This window comes from Phyllostomus hastatus, unplaced genomic scaffold (genome assembly GCF_019186645.2).
Source record: "Phyllostomus hastatus isolate PE091 unplaced genomic scaffold, TTU_PhHast_1.1 phas_contig_283, whole genome shotgun sequence".
In the NCBI taxonomy this organism is placed as follows: Eukaryota; Metazoa; Chordata; class Mammalia; order Chiroptera; family Phyllostomidae; genus Phyllostomus; species Phyllostomus hastatus.
The window spans coordinates 12,570,572-12,595,067 of NW_025333833.1; the positions used below are offsets into that span (position 1 = coordinate 12,570,572).

A 24,496-nucleotide genomic window follows, 5' to 3' on the forward strand; every position below is an offset into this window, starting at 1 on the left:
CATCCCAGTCATACTCTTAGGTCTTTGTCATGCTATAAAATTCTTACTTACTTTAAGTTTAAACAGTACCTTTTAATAAATGTTACTAATAATGCTCTCTGATGAAACCATGTTAGGTGTTTATACAGCAGATATCACGCGTTTTTCCATTGTTGCTCAGAAAATTTATCTTAACCTAACTCCACGCCCGTGTCCGTTTTGTTCAGGCAACCACTCAGTCATACCTATCTAACTCATTCAGCATAACGTACGCAGGAAATAACCTTTCAAAACAAATGCATTCCATTGAAATTGGGGCACACCTCTGAATTCTTTTGAGCTAATCGCAGAAATTAACACCCGTCCTGTGTGACCCCCAAAGATAATGGCACAGGACCGTTCCCGACACTGTCCTTTGTGAAAGAATGCCCCCAGTTTTGCTGCTGAGTCGATCCTGCTCATTGGTTCTGGCCCCGGACCAGCACGCGTCAGCAGCTCCACGTGCGTGCGGATCCGCTCCGCTTCCCTCCGCTTCCCTCCCGGACCTACTGAGAATGCAGGTGACAGGGGGTGCCCTGCGCTCTCCAACAGACGCTCCCACAGACTGCGAAAGCACAGTAGTCGTATTGTTCTTTCCTAAGGACTGGAGAGGAGAATCATTTTTCACATCTTCCATTTCTCTCCTCATCGTGTCCACGTCTTTCCCTTTAGCATATGGAACATTTTTCTAAAAACTGTCTTAGCATCCTCGTCTGCTCATTTCCTCATGTCTGTGATTCCTGTTTCTGTAGGTGGGTCTTTTCCCTTAGAGTTACAGATCTTTTCCTGCTTCTTCATGTGCCTGGTGATTGTTGATTGGATACTGGATATTGTGAATGTTACATTGCTGGATGCGTATTTTGTTGTGTTCCTATAAAGAATGTTGGACTTCATTCAGGCATGCAGTTAAGTTATTTAGGATCAGTTTGGTCTTGCTGAGGTTTGTTTTTACATCTTTTTTTTTTATGAGAGCAGGTCCAGGGCAGTCTTGTAGTCAAGGGCTAATTTCTGCTCACTACTACTGCGAACTCTATACAATGTCCTGTGTATTACAAGGTCTTTCTATTTTGGATGCTGGGAACATGGACTATTCTCAGCCTGGATGAGTGCCAGGAATTGTTTGGCTCTATAGATCCAGACACACACCATCTGCTGTTCTAGGAAAGGTTTTGTATTATTTCTTTAATAATGTTCTCCCTTTCATTTTCTATGTTCTCTGTTTTCTGGGACTTCTGTGAGTCAGATATTAAAATTTTTAGATTGACCCTTTAATTGCTTTTAATATTGACTCTTCTATTTTCCATCTTTTGATTTTTTTTCTTCTGTTTGCTACAAGATTTCCTCAACTTTATTTTCCAAAGCAACACTTGGGTTTTGTAAAACATCCATCATTAGACATTTAATCTCCAAGAGCTACTTCTTATTCTATTATTGTCATTTCTTCACTGCATCCTGAACTTGTTTTACAAACTCAATGCTTCTCTTATATTTTAGAATATTCATTATTGTTTTAAAATTTGTTTTCCTTTCATTCATTTATTAATCAGATATTTATTGGTAACAAACCATGCACCATGCGGTGATCTATTTGTTGAGAACAAACAGCAATGCGTCTTGTTTTCATGGAGCTTATGTGCTGGCGGTGGTAGATAGGGAATAAAACTTTAACAAGTAAACATATCACATCACCTGTCTCTTGGCAACAGTGCTGTGAGGATCCCCTCCCATCAAAGCCCTCTCTCTCTTGCTCACTACGCTCCTATGCTCCAGCCGTACCCCCTTTCTTTGGTTCCTTCAAGCTTCACCCCCTCTTTTCCCTTCTACACGCTATTCTCTCTACTCAGAATGTTCTTCCCCTGGTTCTTCACGTGAATACTCACTTACCGTCCTCCTGAGCACCCTAGGCTAAGTACACCTCTTCTCCTTGCCCCATCATTACCATTGGTTTACTGTCTCAGTCCCCTTTTTATCCCCTGCATGACATTTAAACCTGTAATGTTGGTTATCTACCTACTAGCTATTCATGCTTTTTCCTTGCTAACTGAACCTGATTTTGCTCCGGTATCCATGATACTCCATACAGCCAAATGCTTCAGAAAAGGCCGCCCTTGGCCCCAGCCCTGGGGTGAATCTGGATCCATCTAACCAAATCGTGATATTTCCACACTCTTGCCAGGGATGGATTAGCTTGAAGGCATATGTGACCCAGTTCTGGTCGGTGGGAGTCTGCTAGTGAGGCATCTGGAAATGGTATGCTCGCATGAAGAGGCTCAAAGGAGAGACAGTCCTCTTTCCAGCCTCTGAGATGCTGTTTTACCTAAGAACGTGATACTTCGAGTCATCTTGCAACCATAAGGGAAGCCAGTCTTAGTAGAAAGAGGGTAGAAAGATTAAAAATAAGCTGACCTTTGGCGATAACGCTGTATCACCAAATTAGCCTATCTTCCTACTTTTTTCTGTTCCCATGAGCTTTCTTGAGGAACCTACTAGACCCTGAGCTTCAAACATCAGAGAGAGAGCACCATAAGGACTGAGGTATTAAATAATACTTATTTCTAAAAATGAGTAGGGAAGGGAAGACATGTAATACGATGGTTACTTCTCTGACTTAGTAAAATTCTAAAACAAAATTGGCAGAGAATGGAGACAGCATATACAAAAATTTTGTTACTCTTTCTTAAAACAGTTCAATAGTTTTCTACAACCGTAACTGATGGTGGTAGCATTCACGTTGTTGCCGGATCCTCTTGTATATATTGGGTGGGTTAAAGCAAATGTGAATTTGGGGATTCTTTCATTCTGTGTTTTGAGAACCAAGAAAAATGAGATATAAATATAATGTAAGAAATATACACTTTTTCCTAGTTTTGTTTACCAGAAAGGTCCCGAAACAATGGCCAACCCAGTCATGGCAATAAGCCTCCTGAGGCCCAAACTGTCATCTTAGACTAGTATTTCCCACTGAGAGAAAGAGTCATCTTAAGATACTATTTCTCTTTTGTAAAGATAGGATAGGAAATACACAAGATGAGCCTCGAATACATCCTGACCTACCAGATGGCAAGGAAGCTACCAAATACGGTTAGGGGTATTTCAAAAGGACTCGGAAGCCAACTTGAAGAGTTTTTCATTGCCGATGGAAAATTGGAGCTTCAGTGAGGATAAGAATTCTAGTGGCATTCATGGATTCATAATATTTCTTAAGTTACTCGATCACCTTCAGAGGATGACAGGAAAGCAATAAATCACCTGGAAAACTGGTAAATGAAAGGAAAGGATAAAGGTTGAATCCTGCCTTTCCTATATGAACTATAACACAGAGGAACCAAATATAGTGAAGGGAAGTAGCACTCTATAAAATTATTCTGGCTAATAAATAAAAATGAAATGACATAATTAGAACAGCACCATAATCTAACCCCCCCAGTGAAGTGTTGGGTCCTGGCAATGACCTTCAACGGTTGCTAACACCACAAAAAGAGACAACCAGATGCCATGTGCCCCCAGATGAAGGACACAGCACCACCTGTAGTCTTCTCAAAACCATGGATCCCCAGTCTGATCAAGTCTCACTGTCACGCTGTCAATTTGCAGGAAATCCAAGAGAAATATGTGGCATTTGCATCACTAGCAAATTCCAGACTGTGGAAAACCCTGCCTGCCAAATGGCCCAGATCCTTCAACAGATAATAAGCAAGTAAGAGACAGAGATGGAGGGGGAAACTGCAGATTAAAAGAAAGTTAAAACAGATATTTTTTAAAATGGGCAAGACTACACTACAGTGCTTAAAGATGCATAGCTGGGTGATAGAACCATGGGGTAACACAAGGATGCCATTCCTATAAAATCTTGGATGAGTGAGTGGTGTGGTGGTCGGCTACCGCAGCCACCTCCAAGGAGCCTTAACTCGTGGTGTCTTTGACTTTGCAGAGTCCCCTCCCCTTGCCTTAGGGCTGGCCTCAGACTTAATTTAACAATCGAATGTAGCGAGTAATGCTGAGCCGTTCCGGGCCTAAAACATAAGAAACCCTGGCAGCTTCTAGAAACTTTTGCACTCTTGTAAATCCTGACCTATCACTTTAAAAGACCAGTATCCTACTGGAGACACAGATAAAAAGGCCACCCAGACCAAGGGGGACAGAAAGCCCTCCGAGTTGAGGTCAGCCACCAGCCAATCTGCCAGCAGAAAGCAGCCACAGGAATGGATACCTACCGGGCAGTACAAAGTGTAAAACTGCCCAGCTGGACCTAGGACAGGTAGCAGAATTGTGGGCAAATAAGTAGTTGTTGTAAGAGCAATGATCTTTTGGGGGAGCTTGGGGGCAGCAAGAGATAACTGAAGGCAATGGTTATTTGGGGGGAGAGACAAAAAGGTCCAGGACTGGGAACGGAGCCCCCGAGTGAAGGCGTCTGCCACGGCTCGTGAAGCCCTTTCATTTCTTGACCTGGGTGATGGTGCAAGGATACGGGCCTGAAAATGACTCACTAAGCTCAGCATTTGTATCATGTGGTTTTCCAAACCTATATTTTATTTGAAAAAAAAAAAAGGAAAAATCCACATGATTTGGCATAGGGACATTTAGTCTTTTTCCAAAATTCCTTCAGGCTATGGACTTTTTCTAAATCACTGCGGGGCCCCTAGTAAAAACTATTAATTTATTCTAATCCTGCAGACATCAAGATCCGAACAACATCAAGCACGAAAACATAAACTTCGGGTCCTAGACCTTGCCATATCCTGAACGGAATTAATTGCTTTCACATCCCTAAACCTTTCCCTCTCTCCTCTAAGTGAGAAAAAACATGTAGGACCAAGAAAAAATAATAGGCACTTTTATAAGCTGGCTTGCATTTTCCTATTGGCAGCAACTTGCTAGTGTCTTTTAAAAATGAATTTTCATTTTCCAAGGAGAAAATCTGTATTGCATTTGCAGTTTTGTGTGGTGGTGATGGTGACGGTGGTGGTGACGGTGGTGGTGGTGGTGGTGTGTGTGTATGTTAGTTTGCAACTGTTAGAATTTTAGCCCTCAAGTCCTAAGCGTTACTCGAGTGGCTTAAATAGACTGAAACAGATTAATCATGCCCTTTTATTCCTTTGTCTTCCTTTCCATTATTCTTTTACCTTCTCTCCACCTCCATTTTGCATTTCACAATGCAAATTGCTTTGTGTTACAGGAACAAATTTAAAGGACACATGGACAAAAACTGGGGGGGGGGCGGTGGTAATGGGAGGGAAGTGGGGAAGGATGGGTGGGCGGGCTGGAATGGGAGTAAAAGGCAGAAAACAGTACTTGAACAATGATTAAAATAAAATTTAAAAAAATTGCTATGTGTATCTTTTTTCTTTAAATGGTATCACCTAGCTTTATCGACAAAAAAAAATTAAAATTTCCCTTTAGGAGATTAAAATTCACCACCACAATGCACACTGCATATTTTCTAAAACTTTCACGGTGCATTTATTTTAGTTATATTAGAAACTACTGTTACAAATTGAGCTCCTGCTCTTGCACTTTCTCCCTGGGAACCCACTTCAGCCCTGCCCAAAGGTTACAACGGAGTGAACCTACAGTCAGTTCAGTAGTCCACAGCAAAAGGAAACTTCAACGTCCAGACAGGAAAATGGCTACTGTCACGTTAGGACTTACTGCCCCTAAAGGAGCTTTGGGGATGAGGTCCTCTTGCAGCCAATGCTCACAGCAAAAAGATGTGTTTCATCAAGAGCAGATCGTGACTTACTATCTGACTGACTCTATGAGTTCAGCAAAGCATGAATGGGGACCCAAGAAGGAAGGTCACAGTTTCTTCCCCAAGTACAGGAGAAAATGTAAATCTGTCTCGGTTTTGTGTCTTTATTTCAGCTGAACTTCAGAAATTCTCAATTCACACTATGTTTCCAAACTCTTGGTTTCCAGTCACAAAAACTAAAGGTGGTAGAAAGTAATTATTGCCACTAGAAATTCTCAATCTGCAATCATTTTCATAATTTTAAACTCCTACTAGCTTCATCAGTAGTTTGGCATGCTTAAAGGCATTTTTTTTAAATCAAAATACACTGGGGTCGATATATGTTTGTACATTGTTTGTACTGGGTCCTCTCCTTCTTTCGCCTATCCCTGCCCCTCCCACCTGGAGAGCTGCAGGTCCCCATCTCTTAGGAGAATCCACTCCTTTCTACAAATTAGGAACTGAGATAAATAGCAGTGGTGTAATCTTTACCCACTTCCTACTACCATTGTTAGCCAGATAAATTGAGCTCTAAGATCACCTTATCACAATTATCCAGATAAATCACATCAGGTCTTCTGCCCACCTCTGACCAACAAACCCTGGCAGGAGAATAAGCAAATGTGTGGACGGGTACCACACTTCCAGACTGAGAAGCCTGCAAACATGTACAGCTCTCCCACCTTTCACTTACCTCGTCCTTGGAGACTTCACGTTAGACACTGTTACCTGCATAAGTTTCTTATACAGTCACCCAAGTTAACCTTTACCGTATAAATCTGATAAAATTCCCCTGAGAGAAATACATGTTGTATTTAAGCAGAAACTCATTTCTCACTTTAAAGCATCAGATCACTAATGAGCATTTCAGAGGGAGCCAATGGGCTCTTTATACGATACGTGTGGCTGACTATGAGTAAGTCCAGGAAAAGAACAGTTTCCCTAACTGCTATTTGTTGCTACCAGGCCTAGAAGTGTCCACCAGCCCCCACCCATTGAATTACAATTCAATGGTAATTTTTAAAAGAAAAAAAAAAGATTGTTTAAACAGGAAAGCATTGTATTTTTGAAGTTATAATTCACTTTCAGGCATGCCAACGGTTTCGAAAGAAAAAGGAAATAAGGCATAAAAAAAGAAAAGTGTCCTGGCTGGTGTGGCTCAGTGGATTGAGCGCCAGCCTGTGAACCAAAAGGTTGCTGGTTCGATTCCCAGTCAAAGTACGTGCCTAGGTTTTGGGCCAGGTCCCCAGTTGGGGGCATGTGACAGGCAACCACACATTGATGTTTCTCTCCTTCTCTTCCCCTCTCTCTAAAATTAGATAAAATCTTTGAAAAAGAAAAAAGAGAGAGAGAGAGAGAGAGAGAAGTGTCCTAAATTGGCCCCTGAGCTTTCTTTCTCATTAAAGGACACATTCAGGTCCTCACTGAAAGCCAACAGATGACACTGCCCTTGTGATCACAGGTTGGTCTCTGTTGTTCATTAATAAAAGCATCTTATCGAGGGAAATTACTGAAAGTCTTCTAGGAACATTCCTGAAACTTTATTTTGTTGTAAGAAACATGAGTGTTGAAATAATTTGCAAAACTAACATCTTTAGAAATGAAGTAAGTCCGTAACACTTCTGATAACCCTTTACCCATCCATGTGACAACAGTCCCTATTAAAACAAGTTTCGAGGCACACAAACCAAATGGCAGCTGTCAAATGATTCATCTAAAAGTAAATGTTGATTCAGACAGCTGCTTCTAACACATACAAGATTAAGTTAACAAAACGCACTCCAAGTACTCATACACTGACAAGTTATTCTCCATATGTTAGCAAGTTTATCAAGCTTGAAAGGAAGTTATTGTCTCAGCTAAAAGAGCTTTCAAATCTAAAATATTTCACTGGCAGCTACTTTATGAAAAACGGGTCATAAAATGTATTTAAACTTTACTATCATACTTTCAATCATTCTGCTTACAATTGAATCCTAGCTTGAGAAATTTATGGGCTGAAGGATGGGCAAAGACGTGAAGGTAGGGTTATGGTTTGCCTCATTCTTTCCCCCCAGGATCTGGGGCTTCAAAGCCATCAGGAAATCATAGTCCCATGACTTTTGTTTGCTCATCCACTAACAATTCACAACCCCATGCGTTATTCCAACACACTTTTCTTCTTTGGCAAGACTTGTGCGCTCAAATCAGGCAACGTCTCATTTTCTCTGGAGGTATTCTAACGTTAACTCTTCCCTCTGTCCCTACACCCCTTGAAAGTGCCCTCCCAGACAAAGAATGAGGAGATAAAGTTGAACAAAACTAGAGGATGCGGTGACTGTCCTGTAAGTCCTTCCTGGGTGCTAGCTATCTCATCCTTCTGTGTGTATAATAATCTAATTTCAGGAATAAGGAGATAACACATTCTCTTATCATGAGTACGACGTTGGCATCAAGGATAGTCAGGACCATGAAGTCTTCTCAAGCTAGTTAACTCACTCATTGCTGACTTCCATTGATGACTACAGATGGCCAAGCTCCAACTTCCGGTGTTTCTAGGCTTTGCGGTGAGATGAAGTCTTATAAAAGAAGTGCCAGAAACTTGCTTTGCTAATAGCTCCATGCAAGCCCCTTCTCACGTGCTCTATTACGTATATTAACTCAGTGCCCTGTACCACAAGACTGTAGCCAAACATGTACGGCTAAGGCCAGCTTACTTTATGCTCTTTTGCTAATGTAAACAGGTCATCCGTCTTTTTCCCATTTTAAATAAACAACAGCAAAGGGATCCTTGACCAAGTTTTATCCCCTGACCATATGGGATGTGGATGACCTTCAAGTGCCGAAAACACTACCGCGGAAATCCACAGAATCAATTACACGGCGCTGAAGTGCCCTGACTTTCCAAGTGGGTTTAGGTGTTATGGTGCTAAAAAAAATATATATGGATTATAAGAACACAAATAAATGCCTTCTTCTTAGCACAAGGCTCAGGGGCCAGAAAGAGGTATCAGGAAGAACGTAATCATTTCTTTACAGAATTAGGGTGTCATGCCCCGTTTAGAAGGTACTTCGAGCGCCAGAGAAACACTAACTTCTCAAGACAACCAAGTGTCAGGTGGCGGTTGTGGGCAAGGCTATGAGGAGGGGAGACGGGGAGGCCCACCGTACTCAGGAGCTCGAGAGTCATGATTTCCTGCAGTTTCAGTTCAGTCTGGGTTTTTTTTTTTTCTTCTTCTGCCTCACACTCTTTTCTGAATCACCACATCTCTGAAAGTTTCTCAAAATGAGTTTCTCCCCATCTATGACTTTTGCAACAGTTACAAGCTATGCTCCTGTTCCTCTTTTGCTTGCCCCCACCCTCTCCAGGGAGGGAAGGGGACCCTACAACCTGGGAGCCTGATGACGCTGTCCCTCCTGCCTCTGATGAAATCATCCCCGCAAGGGACGCTCTGAAGTTCAAGTGAAGCTGTGGCGGAGGCTGCGTTTTACAAAACCAGACCCGAAGGACCAGGAGGGAAATTCTGCTCGCTAGGTCAGGAATCCCCAGGGAAATCTCCAGAAGCGGGGGATACCCCCTGCGGTGTTCTGCGGCAAGTTCCGAAACAGCTCAGAACCACTACGTCCAGAGACAGGAAAGCCAGGTGTTTCTGGCCCGGGTGGGTCGGCGGTTGGGGGAGCCGAGCCCCAGGCGGCCGCAGCGGAGGGAAGGAGGTCCTGCCCCACCCCGCAGCCTGCACCTGTCTCTCCCAGCCCTCCCGCGGCGCTTCCCCGAGCATCCCCGGCCCCACCCGACCGGGGCGCGCCGTCCAGCTGCACCCGCCCTGGGTGGAACACAGGGACCCCCAACGCCGGCAGGTAGAGAGCGGGGCGTGGAGGCCGGGACGGGCTGCGGGCACCTGCTCAGGACGTCCCCTCTGGGGCCAGTGCACAGGCGGCCCTTCCGTCCCAAGAGTCCCCCGGGAGGCGTACCTCGGATGTAGGCGCACTTGCCCTCGTCCAGCTGGCTGGAGGCCGAGGCGCCCATGGCTGCGGGGAGCGCGGGTGCTGAGCGCAGTGGCGGCCCGGCCCACACGTCAGGCGGCACTGGCGACTCCGGTGCGTGCCCGCTGCTCGCTTCTGGAGGCTGAAGCGACGGGTAGCGGGCTCTACAGTTAAAGGACCAACTTCCTCCGAGAGGCGCCGCCTTCTGGGACGCCGCCTCCAGGTCCGCGCCCTCCGAGGAGCTGTGGGCTGGCCCCGGGCCTTCCTCCCGCCCTCGCCTCTGCGCTCAGCTGCAAGGGGGTGTCTAGTCTGGAAGGACCTTCTGCTTCTTCTCTTCGTCGGCTTCTGCTTCTTATTCTCAGAAGTTTAGGGCCGCCCAGAAACACCTTGGAGTAAATGGACCATTTCCCTGGTGACTGGAGACATCTGTGAGCTGGCACCTTACCCACTTAACATCCCACCAGGTGAAGTTCTAGGTCTCATCGCTTTGCACACCTTCTGGTGCAAGCAGCAAGAGCTCTTCCCAAGCATGACCCAAGAACCGGTTAGAAACGCAAAATTTCGGCTCCCTCCCGCCTCAGGCCCCCCCATCCCCACCACACGCTGCCCCAGTTGGAAACTCTGGGAGTGGGCGCAGTGATCTGTGTTTCCACAGGCCCCCCAGCTAATTCTGACACCTGCTGGAGTTTGAGAACCAAGGGTAAACTGTACCTTCCTGCAGGCAAGAAGTTGGGCCAGGGAGGAAGTGGCGCATGAAAGGAAAAAAAGAATGAGAAATCGAAACACTTAGGGAAAACCCGGGGCTGGGTCCTACAGTGTGCTCCCAGCCCCAAAGCTTAGACTCGATCAGCCTGTTCTTAGACCTCTAGGTGCAGTTTATCTCCTTGACAGATCGAAAATATTTCGTTAGAAAGGGCATCTGTTCTTTTCCCACGGCCACAATTTAGCTTGGCAGCTTCTCCCAAATAAGAACCAGCTTGGGCAGAAGGGACATCACTCATTTCTTCCTATTCTTAGTAGTGAGGGTTTTAATGACTCCTGTTGACTTAACCTCCAAGGTCAAATGGCCTGGGCACACAGAGCCAGACTTCGAAGGCTCTTCCCTCCACGGTTAACCCGCCAGGACGTTCACGTGAAGATTTCTCACGTCTCACACCCGGTCTCTCCCACCCTGCACTCCAGTTCGTCCAGGAATTCTCTCAGTTCTACAGTGAACCCTTCAATGTCATGGGTTCAAACCTTGCAGGTCCACTTATATGCAGGGTTTTTTCAATAAATATAGAGTCAGATTTGGGTATCCCCCAGTTTCAAATTCGTGGTTTTTGGTATCTGTGGGGATACTGTGACTAGTCCCCTGGGGATACTGAGTACTGGGGGAATCCAAAGTCATATGTGAGTTTTGCGAATGGGAGGGTTGATACCGCTAATCGATCCCCTATACTGTTCAAGGGTCGTGTACTTTCAAAATAGCTCCAATACCCAATCATTTTTCATCCCCTGCACTGCTATCACCCCCACCGTTTCTCACCTGGACAATCACAATAGCCTCCTAACTAACTGTTCTCCCTTCTTCAGAGAGAAAGCCACAGTCTGTCACCGATACTAGGCCTACATTCTCCTCTGCCCTGATCATGACAACTCTCCCCTTCCTCTGTCTGTTCCAGGCCTGGTGGCCGATTTGCTCCGCTAGGACCACACCAGGTGCCTTTGCACCAGCTCTTACTTTGCCTGGGAATCCCTTACTCTTCCCTCAGACGTTCACACGGTTCACTCTCTAAGCCTCCCACTTCATTTAAACCTCCCCGAACACACTAACACCTCGGAGAGGGTTTTCTTGACCCCCTGTTTAAACACCGGCCCTCATCTCTCTGCTCCTTGTGCTTCATACGTCTGTACGTATCACTTAGTATCATCTGGCAAATATTTCTCCGTTCGTCTCTGCCCACTGAGACGGAAACTCCATAAGGTCAGGGATTTTCTTTGGTGATGCTATTTCTTTTGTTTGTTTTTTATTTGTTTTATTATTATTTTTCTTTAAGAGCGGGATTTGAATTCATTATATTCTCTGATGTATCTCAAATGCCTAAAACAGGACCTGGCACATAGTAGGTCCTCAGTACATAGCCACTGAATAAGTGAATGAATGAAATATAAAATATAAGAATCTGGACTCCATACAAGCTGTGATCTCAGTGACTGAAGAGCATCTCCAGATCATTACCTACACAATGATTTAAACTATTCAGTGTTCAGTTCTTTTCTCAATATTGGCTTTTACAATTAAGCACATCTTCTCGGAGCAGTAATTCCTTTCATTATATAAATTGCTATAATTGTGTCTCAGAATACTGCTATTATTAAAGAAAACTAATTTGGATCTTCTGCCAGAACATAGTGTTAGCCTGTCACCTTTTGTTTGGGAACACGTGAAGAAAAGACTGATTATTCCGATCTACCATTCTTTGCTCGTTTGCAGCGTGCACTGATGGGACGAGGTGCCAGGACGGATTTGCGTGGCGTAGTGTTAACAAGCTTTGTAACTTGACAGTCCTGGCTTCAAAGCCTCACCTGATAATTTAATAGCCATTGGACCTGGGCAAGCTGCTTAACTTACTTCTCTCAGTCTCCTCATCTATTAAATAGAGCTACTAACACGTCATGGGCTATTGTCAAAATTGAATTTGATCTGGTCTGTGAGGCACATACCATATTCCTGGGATCACAGTGTTCAGTAGATGGAAGCTGGGGCTATTATGATCAATAATGACAACGGTGGTCCAGGAAGCGATTTTCTAGAGAGAGCGGAACTTTAATTAGACCTTGAAAATCAGAAGGACTTCTGTTCCCTTTTTCACCCAAACAAATAAAGCACTTTTTTTTCCCAATCGGTTTACAGGAAAAATTAAGGAATTCATTATTTGAGTCATAGTATTTAACATTCGCAAATCCTATGTGGGCATCATTTTATTAATCACACACTAAAAATGAGTCTCCAAGCAATTCAATAATTTTATGAACCAGATTCAACTTCGGATGGCTCAAATCAGCTAGCTTAGAAAATTTCTTATGCAATGTTCGGTTTCGTGTTGTATCCGTGTATTTTGTGTTGAAATATTCTTAAGACCATTTCTTTCAGGTAAGGAACACATACTAAAATCATTGCCTTTTAAAAGCATCTTCATTGAGATGTATTCATATACATAAAATTCACCATTTAGATGACCTTTTTTTAAAGGAGCAAATTAGTTAAATAGACATTTATTACCTCTCAAATGTGTGTTTTGGGATTCTCTTGCATGTCATAGAACCACGACTCTCTTGGCTGCCACGTTCTCATTGGACTCAGTGACATCTGCCTATCTGGGCAGTGAGCACCCTTGTCTATTTAGCTGCCTGCAGAGGAGAGACCATCTCCAACGTCTCTGCACTGCCCCAGGCACCTTGCACTGCCCTGTAACACAGAAGCAGGAACTTGGTAATGACTTGACTGATTAATAAGTACACAGAGAGTTACATATTTACCTAATATACCCTGCACGAAAACCCGCTGAGGTAGGCGCCATCATTGTCATCAGTTTACAGAGGAGGAAACCAAGGTTAATACGTTTAAGGGGTTTATCTGAGGCCACTTGCCCCTTGGGGTTATCGGACTCCAGAGTTCATCCTCTCAACCACCGCCCTACTGCTTTTACCTTAAATCTTGCTTTTGTTTATTTACATAAGAAATCTAGGTTTTACTATAGAAAATTAGAAACTATTGGTAAACAAACTATTGATAAACAAGGTGAAAAAGGGGACCATCACCCAAATCTCACCATCAATATCTTTAGATAACCCCAATTACAAATAACTCCAAGCTTGATTTATAGTCCTACAGATTTACATATATGCAATTATATTTTATAGTTATATATAAGCTTATTTATAATTACCTGTTTATCAAAACAAAATGATGCTTTATGTATGTATTCTATAATTTGTGTCATAATTTTTCATTTGCAAAGTTTCCACTTAAATAAATATTTAGACCCAGGTCGGTGATAGTTCATTGAATAAATGTGGTTTAATTCACTTATCTACCAGCAATGTACGCATACCTCTTCCCCTGTTCCTCAACCACATCTTCATCTCTTTCATTGTTTTCTTATCACCATTATTTTCATGATCCCTTTTAATATTTGACAATTAGGGAGTTCACTTTATTGTTTAACTTCCTATTGTTTAATTTAGAGGAAGAATTATTTTTTTCTGTGGGTTTTCTGGCTATACTTGTTCCTCTGTGAATTGACTGTTCTTGTACTTGGCTTTCTTCTATTTATTTCTTATTATTGATCTGGAAGAGCTTTCTACATATTGAACACATTGACCCATTTACTGTGACACACCTTGCAAATTAACACATTTTGCCTATTAAAATGTCTATTCCTATGTTCTTTATTGAATTATCTTCTTTGAAGATTGTGCCAACCATAGGGAAACTATAAAATCAATTAAATTGGTCTCTGCCCCACTCCTACCTTTCCTTTCCTTAACACTTTCTTCTTTGTACAGTTTCGGAAGAACGCCTCACCCTATCAACAATATCTTTAATAGGTTGTTCTACAAAGTAAGTCAACTATAAAATTGAAAGTCATTGTATAATTTTTTCTTAGTGAAGCTCCTTCACTTACTAGCAAGATTGTTGGAATAATCTAATATGTTCCGTCTTTCTCAGGGAAATAAGCTTTAGAAGCTCTAGTCCTCATTCTGATATTAACTTGCCACATGGTTTGGGAAAAATAACATAAGTGTTCTAAGACTTATAGTCCTCATTTTTTAAATGGGTATCCGTGAAAATTAAATGAGGTCATAGATGTAATTCACTATATGTATATTACTATGCCTGGCACATATTTAGTATTCCCTAAATGAAGCTAGTGTGACAAGAATACATGAAAAGATGTCTAACTGTTTATTAACTACTTTACTAACATATTAATAATTGTTCTTTTTCTTCTTATTCTTATCATAGTGCCTTTGTTTTGTGACCACCAAATCACACTTTACAGGAGGCAAGGCACCAGGGCCAATTTTGAAAAGGAAAAACATGTACGTCTTATATTTAAGTGTAGATTTGAAAGACATAAAAAGCTGTTTTCATAATACAAACAATAGAAAACTAAGCTGGATAAAATCATCTCTAGGGAGAAAGGGTAGGAGGTGGAATCCAACTTCTGTTCATCAATGATTCTTTTTAAAAAAATCACACCCGAGGACATTTTTTCATTCCTTTGAAAGAGAGAGAGAGAAAGGGAGAGAGAGGGAGAGAGAGAGGGAGGGAGGGAGGGAGAGAAACATCAACCTTCTCGTGTGTGCCCCCACCAGGGATTGAACCCCATTGGTCCACTGGATGATGTTTCAACCAGCTGAGCCACACTGGCCAGGGCTCAGCAATGATTCTTCAGGGGAAGTTTTCAGGAGCTCCAGGAGGATGTGGAATTTTTATTAGAAAAAGATTTTTTAAATTGAGAAACATTGCTTTTGCTCAACATAATTTTCAAATATGAGTTGTCACAATTTTATATGGGTCTCTAGCATTGCATAAGACCCTAGACACTGAGTCCAAGTATTTTAACAAAAAACCAGGAAAGGCTTAGAACTAAGAATGACAAACTCTAGAACCAAGGGGCATTTAGATTCATAGATACCAATCTTCAGATTTGACAAAGACCAGATCAGCACAGTTGCCCTTATAAAAGTTATAACCATGTTATTGCCATAGATAAGCAGACTCTACTGGTTCTCCGGAAGGCAAGACTCTAAACTCTACCTTGTACACAGCAAGTGGTTAGTTTAGTACTAGTGCACAAAGGGAAGAGTGCCACCTGCTGGACTAGAAGTGATACTCCATGCAGGGGCAGGACTTAACAAGGTCATGAGGGAAATGGCACAGCCTCTGGTCCAAATCAAATTCATATGCTTGCTTTCAAATTAGTTTAACAGTTATTTAACATTATTCAGCTATTTGTCACAAGTTTCTTTTGCTCATCTGAATTAATTTGGGTGTCTAATTCTATTATTTTATGATCCAAGCTTGTATTTACTGCTTATGACACATTTTTAAAAGATTTCATTTATTTGGTTTTTAGAAAGGGGAAGGGAGGAAAAAAGAGAGGGAGAGAAACATCAATGTGTGGTTGCCTCTCATGCGCCCCCTACTGGGGACCTCTCCCACAACCCAGACATGTGCCCTGACTGGGAATCGAACCAGCGGCCCTTTGGTTCGCAGGCCAGTGCTCAATCCACTGAGTCACACCAGCCAGGGCAGCTTATAACATACTCTGACAGTAATTGTAATCCATTTTATGAAGCACAGTCTTTGGATTAATTTTCTTGGAATTATAGTTCACTCTTTTCCTTGTACTGCAAGTCACCAACTCATTAGTTCTCTTAGTTGGGTGTTAATAGTTGCAGAAAACAGTATGCCAGGGCTCTGACTTCTATTCTGGTACGCTGGAATGGGGACATGGAAGTATTGGCAAGAAACTCCAAGGGGATGCAGGGACAGTGGGCCTGGTCCATCAAGGTGGGGAGGGAGATTGTATCACTGACAAGGTTTAGAATTTCCCTACATGGCGATAAAAATAAGGCAAGCTGACTTAGTTTTGTCATTGCTTTTCTGTTCTCTACAGACAGTGTACCCTTACAGACTGAATCAACGGTAGACCATTTCCACAGCATTCCCCAGTACACCTCCAAATATTCGCTCTCACCAGTGTTGTGGGTAGTCGGGCAGAGATGGCCAGATTTGCATGCCGTGTGTATGGAAAGACTACAACATCTTCTATGTTGGGTTAACTTCTTGTACCTGCTTACAACGGTCTTCATCCACACTGCCTTAAATTCCCTTTCTTATTTTGATGTTATACCAATTTTCAGTTCATTCAGGTTACAAATGATAAAGCTATCACAGTAAATATCTTAAGGTGAATCCATTTAGTCAGATTACAGCCTCCTAAAATTTACCTAAAACTCAGCTGACTACAGGAATAGCAGTTTTGAAGGAGAAAAGCAAAAGCTAGGAGAAGCACCTTTAAATACATTTGGCTAGTCTTTCCTAACAGCCAGTTGGGATCTTGCCTAGGATTTCTTTATTGGAGCTGCAGTAGACTTTCCGGGTTTGATAAGCTGGCAGGATGTGAATGCTGAGCTGCCACCAGAAGGAGAGCCCCTCTGATTAGAAGGAAATAATTCACCGATGACATCACATTAGTCGTGTTTTGGCTTGCCCAGTTACATGAAAAAAATAAATGCTCCCCATTTTTGTTTATTAAGTGAATTTGTATTGGATTTCTGTTTTCCTTCCCAACCGCAAGCATTTTGACCAATATAAGGCTTTAAATATAGGGCTTATAGTCAAGATTAAAGCATTCTATAACTATATTCTATCCTTTTATATAATTGATTAAAGCAAATGTAAGCACACATTGCTTTCTATGAGTGATTTGCAGCATATGCCAGCAAATGGCAGTGACAATGCCATTTGCAAATGGCAGCAAATGACAATGTATTACAATTCACTTTTCTTAGCTATTTTTCATTCTCTGTAGTCAGTTCTGAAAGTGATTTATTTTCATTCTAGACACTTGATTAAGTATTCTCTCTACCCACACACTCATTCCAATTCAGATTTTAAATCGGCTCAAATTTTGACAAGAGAATTAGCAGTTCTTCCGCCCATCATGACCTGATTGTATATACATAGAGTCCCTTTTTACTCTCATTTTATTCATTTTTTAAACCATTAGATTCATAAAATTCAAATTTTCTTATTTCAAGTCATGCTGAAATTAAATTAGGAAGCATGGCAGAGTTTGGATTAGAACTAAATCAGATTTGCAGAAATTTTGCAGCCTTAATGGCTAAGTTTTACATGGTTTCACTAAAGTTATAGCCACATAAATTATATCCATTGACCTAGAATTCTTGGCAATTAACTACTGTAAGAGTAATAGCTGACCTAGAGAGAGCCCAGTGTGGATAATATCAAGGAAGCTGCCCTGAAAATGCAGCATCAGTAAATAACTGCCTGGAGAACAAGAATAGCATCGTCCTCTGGATTTCTGTTGGTGTGTTTGTTAAGACTGATGCACTGTCATCCTGACGGCTGAGTTGGCCTCTGATACCTAGAACAGTACCAGGCTTACGGTCAGCACTCAGAAAGGCTTACTGAATGAACGAAAGGTCTACAATAGATACAAATCTTTGGTGGAACAAGATTTTTCTTTTAATAGGACATAGTCATTGAGGTAGACTGAGCCAGAAGGCATTTCAGGTATCCTTTTTTTCTTAAGCTTCCTTATCTTCATATTGAGTAAAATGAGATCAGCAGAGGTAAAGTGACTGCACAAAACAGAGATGGGGGCCCTGGCAGGCATAGCTCAGTGGATTGAGCATGGGCTGCGAACCAAAGTGTCTCAGGTCCGATTCCCAGTCAGGGCACATGCCTGGGTTGCAGGCCATGACCCCCAGCAACCGCACATTGATGTTTCTCTCTCTCTCTCTCTCTCTCTCTCTCTCTCTCTCTCTTTCTCCCTCCCTTCCCTCTCTAAAAATAAATAAATAACATCTTTAAAAAAACAGAGATGGGGGAGTAAATCATTAACAAACACGTATGGGATGCCCACTACTGAATGCATGCTCGGCACTGTCTCAGATAACCGGGGTACAGCAGAGCATGACACGGCCACTGTCCCTGCCTTCAAAAGAGCTTACCTTCCAGTGGGGAGAGATGATTAACGTGTTAATAAGTAAGATAATTTCGGGTCCTATACAACAATGCTGTGTAAATACTGACATAGAATTTTGTGGTGGAGAAAGATGGAGGGTAGGGAGAAATTGAATCAGATTACTAAGCACAGGATTCGCTGAGAACTCTCACCTGAGCTGAGCCCCGATAATGAGGACACATCCATGCAAACGTATGGAGGAAGAGTATCCCCAGTGTAAGCGCCAAGGTCCTCAGATGGCAACGAGCTCGGCGTGCTTGATGGAAAGAAAAACAATACGCGTGCTTCACCTGGAAGGAGGAGGAGGGAAAACGACAGAGATGAGGCTAGGCAGGTGACACCGCACACTGTAGAGCCCTGTGTATCGGGGAAAGGAGCTGCATTTTGTTACAGGGGGTGATGATCTAACCAGAAAAGACACCGGCGTTCGGCTGCCTGTCACTACCAAATCCAATAAGCAATGACAGTGATTGAATCTTTTATAGGCGCTTTATTCAGCTGGCCTGCAATCCAAGAAGATGGCGGGCTCATACCCTAACAAACCATCTTCCCCTTTCTTTCCTGGCCAGATCTTTTATAAGGGGGTTGGGGAAGGACAAACGGGTTGGCGAAAGCCTTGAAATTCCAAGGGGAGGCGTAGTCACTTGGTACAGATGTCTCCATGCGGTATCTCCAGCCAGCACCCCAGAAGGTCAACTGTTTTTTTTTTTTCTTCAGGCACCAGATGGGCCTTATCTGTAGTTTCTGAAACAAAAAGCTTAACATACACATTACTTGCTAGATTTATGGCTATTTGCCTTAAGCTAAAATTTTCCAAGTTTTGAGTGCCCTATCAATGAGACACCATTGAAACGGTTTTGAGAAGAGGGGGAAATAGAACTGTTTTCATTGCAGAAAAGCACACTGACTGCTGTGCGGAGAAGAGAGTGGAGTGAGGGAGAGAGGAGGCTGTGGGCAGGATGAGACTGCCCCAGTAACCCAGGCTGCGTGGCGCTCACTTCAACTAGGGGGTAGCGGTAACTGGACTCAAGACACGTTCTCTAAGGAGACTTGCTGGTAAATGCACATAAGCATTTGGGTAAGTGAAGATGCCGTTTGCATCTCATTGGTCATGAGGAAGACTCTGGGAAGAATGACTTGTGAGGACAGGAGAAATGATTGGTTCTCCTTTGGACATGTTGACTTTGACACCCAAGTGGAAATGCCTGAAAGTAGTTGTATAAATTAGCATGAACTGCTGGCTACAGGACAGGAGAGGGGGCATGGATTGGGAAGTGATCTGTAAATGGAATACATTCAAGGTCCTGCCGCTGGGAGGGAGTGCAGGTATTTAAGGGGAAGACCTGAGGGAGACTGGAACCTGGAGCTCTGCAAGAGGTATGCTGGGGGCAGAGGAGCCGGAAAAGGGCTGAGAAAGAGCCAGCAGGCAGCAAGTCAGAGGAAAATCAGAAGGGCCTGACTTCATGGATGTCTCCACAGGCAACCTTAATAGGAATTGTCTCTTATTAATGTGGGGGTGGGAGAGTGGGGAAATGAAAGCCTGACTGAAGCTGGAGGAGGTAGAATGGGAGGGGAGACAAACAGTAGCTTTCAGAAATGTTTCCATTGGGGGAGGAAGAAAGATGGAGTGGTGGAAGGAGGGAGGTGGGGGGCCAGGAGAGATACACTAGGCTGCTCATGGAAACAGTCAAGCAGAGGGAAAGGATTGGGTGATAAAGGAGAGCAAGGGAGTAACGAAGTTCCCCAGCCAAGTGGAAGGGTTGGACTTCGGCCTTGACAGAGCAAAGACGCATCTTCCACTATAACTCTAGGGAGACAGGGGCCTGGGTTCACATGCAGGTGGGCTGTGGGGTTTGGTAAGGAGCTGAGGTAGTTCATGGCTGATTCCGCGGTAGTTGAATCCAATTTTCCCAAATTCCGCTCCAGGGTGTAAGCACATAGCCTCCATGAGAATAATAAAGTCACTTTTGTTGTAATGGACTCAATACCTGAAACTTTTGAAAGATGTGGTTTGATTTATTTACAGTGTGAAAGGATTCTGCAAACCTGGCCATCTAAGTTTAGTGGTACAAACATTTCGTTATCTTATTAAATGACATAACACCAAGCTTGTTTTGAGTACATTGTAAAAAAGACACAGCCTTTCAGTTTGAGTAAAGGAATGAAGTCAACACACTGAAAAAGTGGAACGAACCAGGGTCGTTCCTGAACCCCTGAGTTAACTCTGGGATGACCCTAACCCACACTTTTTTGTTATGTGAGTCAGTAAACGTATTGAATTTTTAAACTGTTTTTTGTTGTTGTTGTTGTTGTTGGCTTTTGTCACTTACAGCCAACAACATTTTAACTGGTTTATAGTATTTTATTGCAACAACTGGTAGTCACCTGGGGAAAAAAACCCTCAAACTTTACATAAAAATAGATTCTTGAGACATGAAAATATAATTTAAAAAGTACTGCACAAAACTATGGGAAGACTCTTCTATAATCTTGAATTAGTGAAAGCCTTTCCAAGTTCGACACAAAAGTTTTGAGGTCCCATCTAGATGGAATAATTGTTGAATAAACCATCACACTTTAAGTCATGTTGCAATGTTTATGTGAGACAAAAAAAAAGAGGATACCAAACATATACACCCTAAAGGTACCTCGTATAAGAATATAACTTTATGCCCATTGGGTTATTTTTTTAATAAGATGGGTTTTTAAAAAAGATTTTAATGATTTATTTTTAGAGAGGGAAGGAAGGGAGAAAAAGAGAGAGAGAGAGAGAAAAACATCAATGTGCGGTTGCTGGGGGTCATGGCCTGCAACCCAGGCATGTACCCTGACTGGGAATTGAACCTGCAACACTGTGGTTCACGGCCCACACTCAATCCACTGAGCTACACCAGCCAGGGCCTGGGTTATTTTTTTACTTTACTATAAAATTTCTTAGATATCTGATTTGTTTTAAAGATGTCAATTTCATTATCACTATAATGCAACGTTAAAAAAACCTGGAGGCCCCATAAGGAAAAGTTGATAAATCCATATAAATATTTAAAATTCTCCATTAAAAAATATCACAAGTCAAAAGACAAACAAAAAGTTGGAAAAAATTTGCAATTTGAACCACAGATGAACCTAATACATAAAGGATTCCCTTAAGTCTGTGAAAAAACACCGCCACCAAAATAGGAAACGATAAAGCACATTAATAGGTGTGTTGGCAAACAAATGGCTCTTAAGTATAAGAAAAGATGCGTAATTTTCATAAAAAGGGAACTTCACATTGAAACTACACTGAGGTACTATTCCCTGGATCCCATCCCCTGTTGAGGAAAGTGTGGAAAACAGGCTCTCTCATACATTGCTGGCCAGAGTGGAAATTATCGTAATTTGCATACCCATCAACATTAAAATGTGCATCCTCCCGGAGAAAGCCATTCCACTTTTGCAATGTATCATATAAGATTATTTGTATACTTGTAAAATGACCTTTGTACGAGGTTATTCTTTTTGTATTATTAGTAAAAAGATGTTTTACTATTCTCAAAATGATTATAGTCTTTTTTTTTTTAACATCAATGTGTGGTTGCCTCTCACATGCCCCCTACTGGGGACCTGGCCTGCAACCCAGGAGTGTGCCCTGACTTGGAATCGAACCAGGAGTCATTTGCTTCACAGGTTGGTGTGACCACTGAGCCACAGAGGTCAGGGCCAAAATGATTATAGTCTTTATTCCTCACCCTCACCTGAGAAAAAAGAGGGCTTGTCAAGAATGAATGAATATGAACATAACTCCCGTGGGTTTTCTGTTGGACGTGACTTATCGACAGGTTTCCTCCCGTCTTAGAATCACAGGGTCCAGGTTTGGCCTTGGCACTGCTCAAGTAGTGACAATGATGTCAAAGAGACAATGATGTAAAATCTAACCAGAATCATTAACAGAGCAGCCCGCTGAGCTACTAATGCCCAGCAGAGATCTTTCGATTTTCCAGTCTGGGTAGTCTTCAACAACAGAATTGCCTTAGACCATTGGCTGGCAGCCCAGGGAAGCAAAACCATCAACAGACAGGGGAGAGATTTCACTAAATGAAGGACACTTCCTAGTGGCAATTAACAAGTACATTGCTTCGCACATCAAAAAGCACTTAAATAGCCATTTATTTTGCTGCATAAAATACATAAAAATAACAATCACTTAGCTACTTAACAGACTACAAGGTCATTAAATATATGAAAGGCTTTAGCACTGGCCATGTCAGCTCAAAACACAAAATTCACTACACAGATCTAATGCTATTTCTTATTTTTGAATGGATTGTTTGCCTTGAAACTATCCATTTCCTCAGTGTTGTCCAAGAGTTGTTTTTTATTCTCTCGCCCTCGGATCTTGCATCTCCATTTTCTGTTTTTCATCATCTGGACCCCGGCTGGAATGACTGCTTGCCGAAAATAGCGGGCTACGGATTATTTACTTCCCATCTAACAGGACTCTCAGTGAGGATGACAAGTTGTTACATATAATTAAGCAAATTCTATTACTCTAAAGTCAAATCCTGATGAGGACAGAATAGCGAGACAAGTACAGATCAGTGCACTGGTCTATCTACCAAGAACACGCTGAATAATAAAACGAGTAACACTCGTTAGCCATCTATCACGTCTAGTCATTTCGGATGCACGTTATCTAAGCCTCACGACCTGGCTGCAGGTGAATATATATATCGCTACTGCAGCCCAGGATGGCTGTGAAGGTGGCCCAACACAGAATCGTAAATTTACTTAAAATGTTAGGAGATTTTTATGTGATTATGTGCCACAATGTATTCAGTGTGTGACCCAAGACACCTCTTCTTCTTCCAGTGGGGTGCAGAGACGCCAAAAGGTTGGACACCCCTGGTTCAGGATATGAGGCTGTTGTCCCTCACTCCAAATTAAACAGCAGCTAGAACTTCACATCAACTCAATTTTTCTGGCTCAAAAGCCTATGCTCTTAATACACTGAGCCTGTGTCACGCACCACTGCTTTTCGCTTTAATATACACATTTGCACCGTGGTGTTTTATCTGAAATTAGGAATTAAGGCAGCTTCTTTGTTGATACTGAGGCTCAGGGAGCTGAACGGATACAATTAAGGTAGCTTTAGCCTACTTAACAAAAAAAAACATGCCACTAGTTTTAAGTAGTTTTAATACTTGCAAGAAACATTTAAATTATTTTTCAAAGAACAACCTTACTTATGTTTTAGTTGATGACCTATACAGATTTCCCAGACATTATTTTTTGAATTGTGGCTGGTTTTCATTTTCCCCGAAACAAAGAGCTATGCACACTCATTTAAAGAACTCATTTCCTAACAGTCAGCATTAAGAAAAATTTGAGTTTCCATCATCACTCCTTTGTTTTCCTAATCCTATTCATACCACAGAGCAGCGCTCCTGGCTCTGGCTCCTGCCCGTCCACCTGTGAACACAAACCAGGACAAGGGGCGCCGACAGCGCCCTGACCACAGGTGAAAGGACAGAGCTTTTCTCTCTCTGTGTCCTTCATAGAAGGGATTTCAGATATGGATTCGTTAGAAGTCTCCTGACCCACAGAATGCGTGTCTTTGGTTGACCAATGCTGCTGACCTCAGTTAAATAAATTTCAGTGACTCAACACAACATTTTTAATGTAAATTTCTTGGTTTTAATTTTAATCATTGTTCAAGTACAGTTTTCTCCCTTTTACTCCCATTCCAGCCCATCCACCCAACCCTCCCCACTTCCCTCCCATTACCACCCTCCCCCTAGTTTTTGTCCATGTGTCCTTTAAATTTGTTCCTGTAAACCCTTCCCATTCTCCCGTAAATTTCTTATTATGGTCCAAGAGGGGCTATGCTAAATACACAATGAATTACGATTAATGCAACATCTGTTATTGTATTAAAGACTAATACCACACGAGGAACACCAAGGGTTGCTAACACACCACAAATCCAGGTACTCTGGTGGGACTCTTAAGCTTTGAATGTTTTGCTGTTAGATTGACA

The 24,496-nt window shown here is 42.4% G+C and overlaps 1 protein-coding gene across 1 annotated transcript in view; it reads right to left on the reverse strand.

Annotated features, from left to right (window-relative positions):
* Positions 1-9,942, reverse strand: part of NIBAN1 (niban apoptosis regulator 1) — a 122,074-nt gene extending 112,132 nt beyond the window's left edge. The window contains exon 1 of the mRNA XM_045838460.1: positions 9,698-9,942. Within this exon, the coding sequence (XP_045694416.1) occupies positions 9,698-9,752 (55 nt within the window). The 5' untranslated portion in view covers positions 9,753-9,942. The remainder of the gene's footprint in view (positions 1-9,697) is intronic.
* Positions 9,943-24,496: the final 14,554 nt, after the last annotated feature.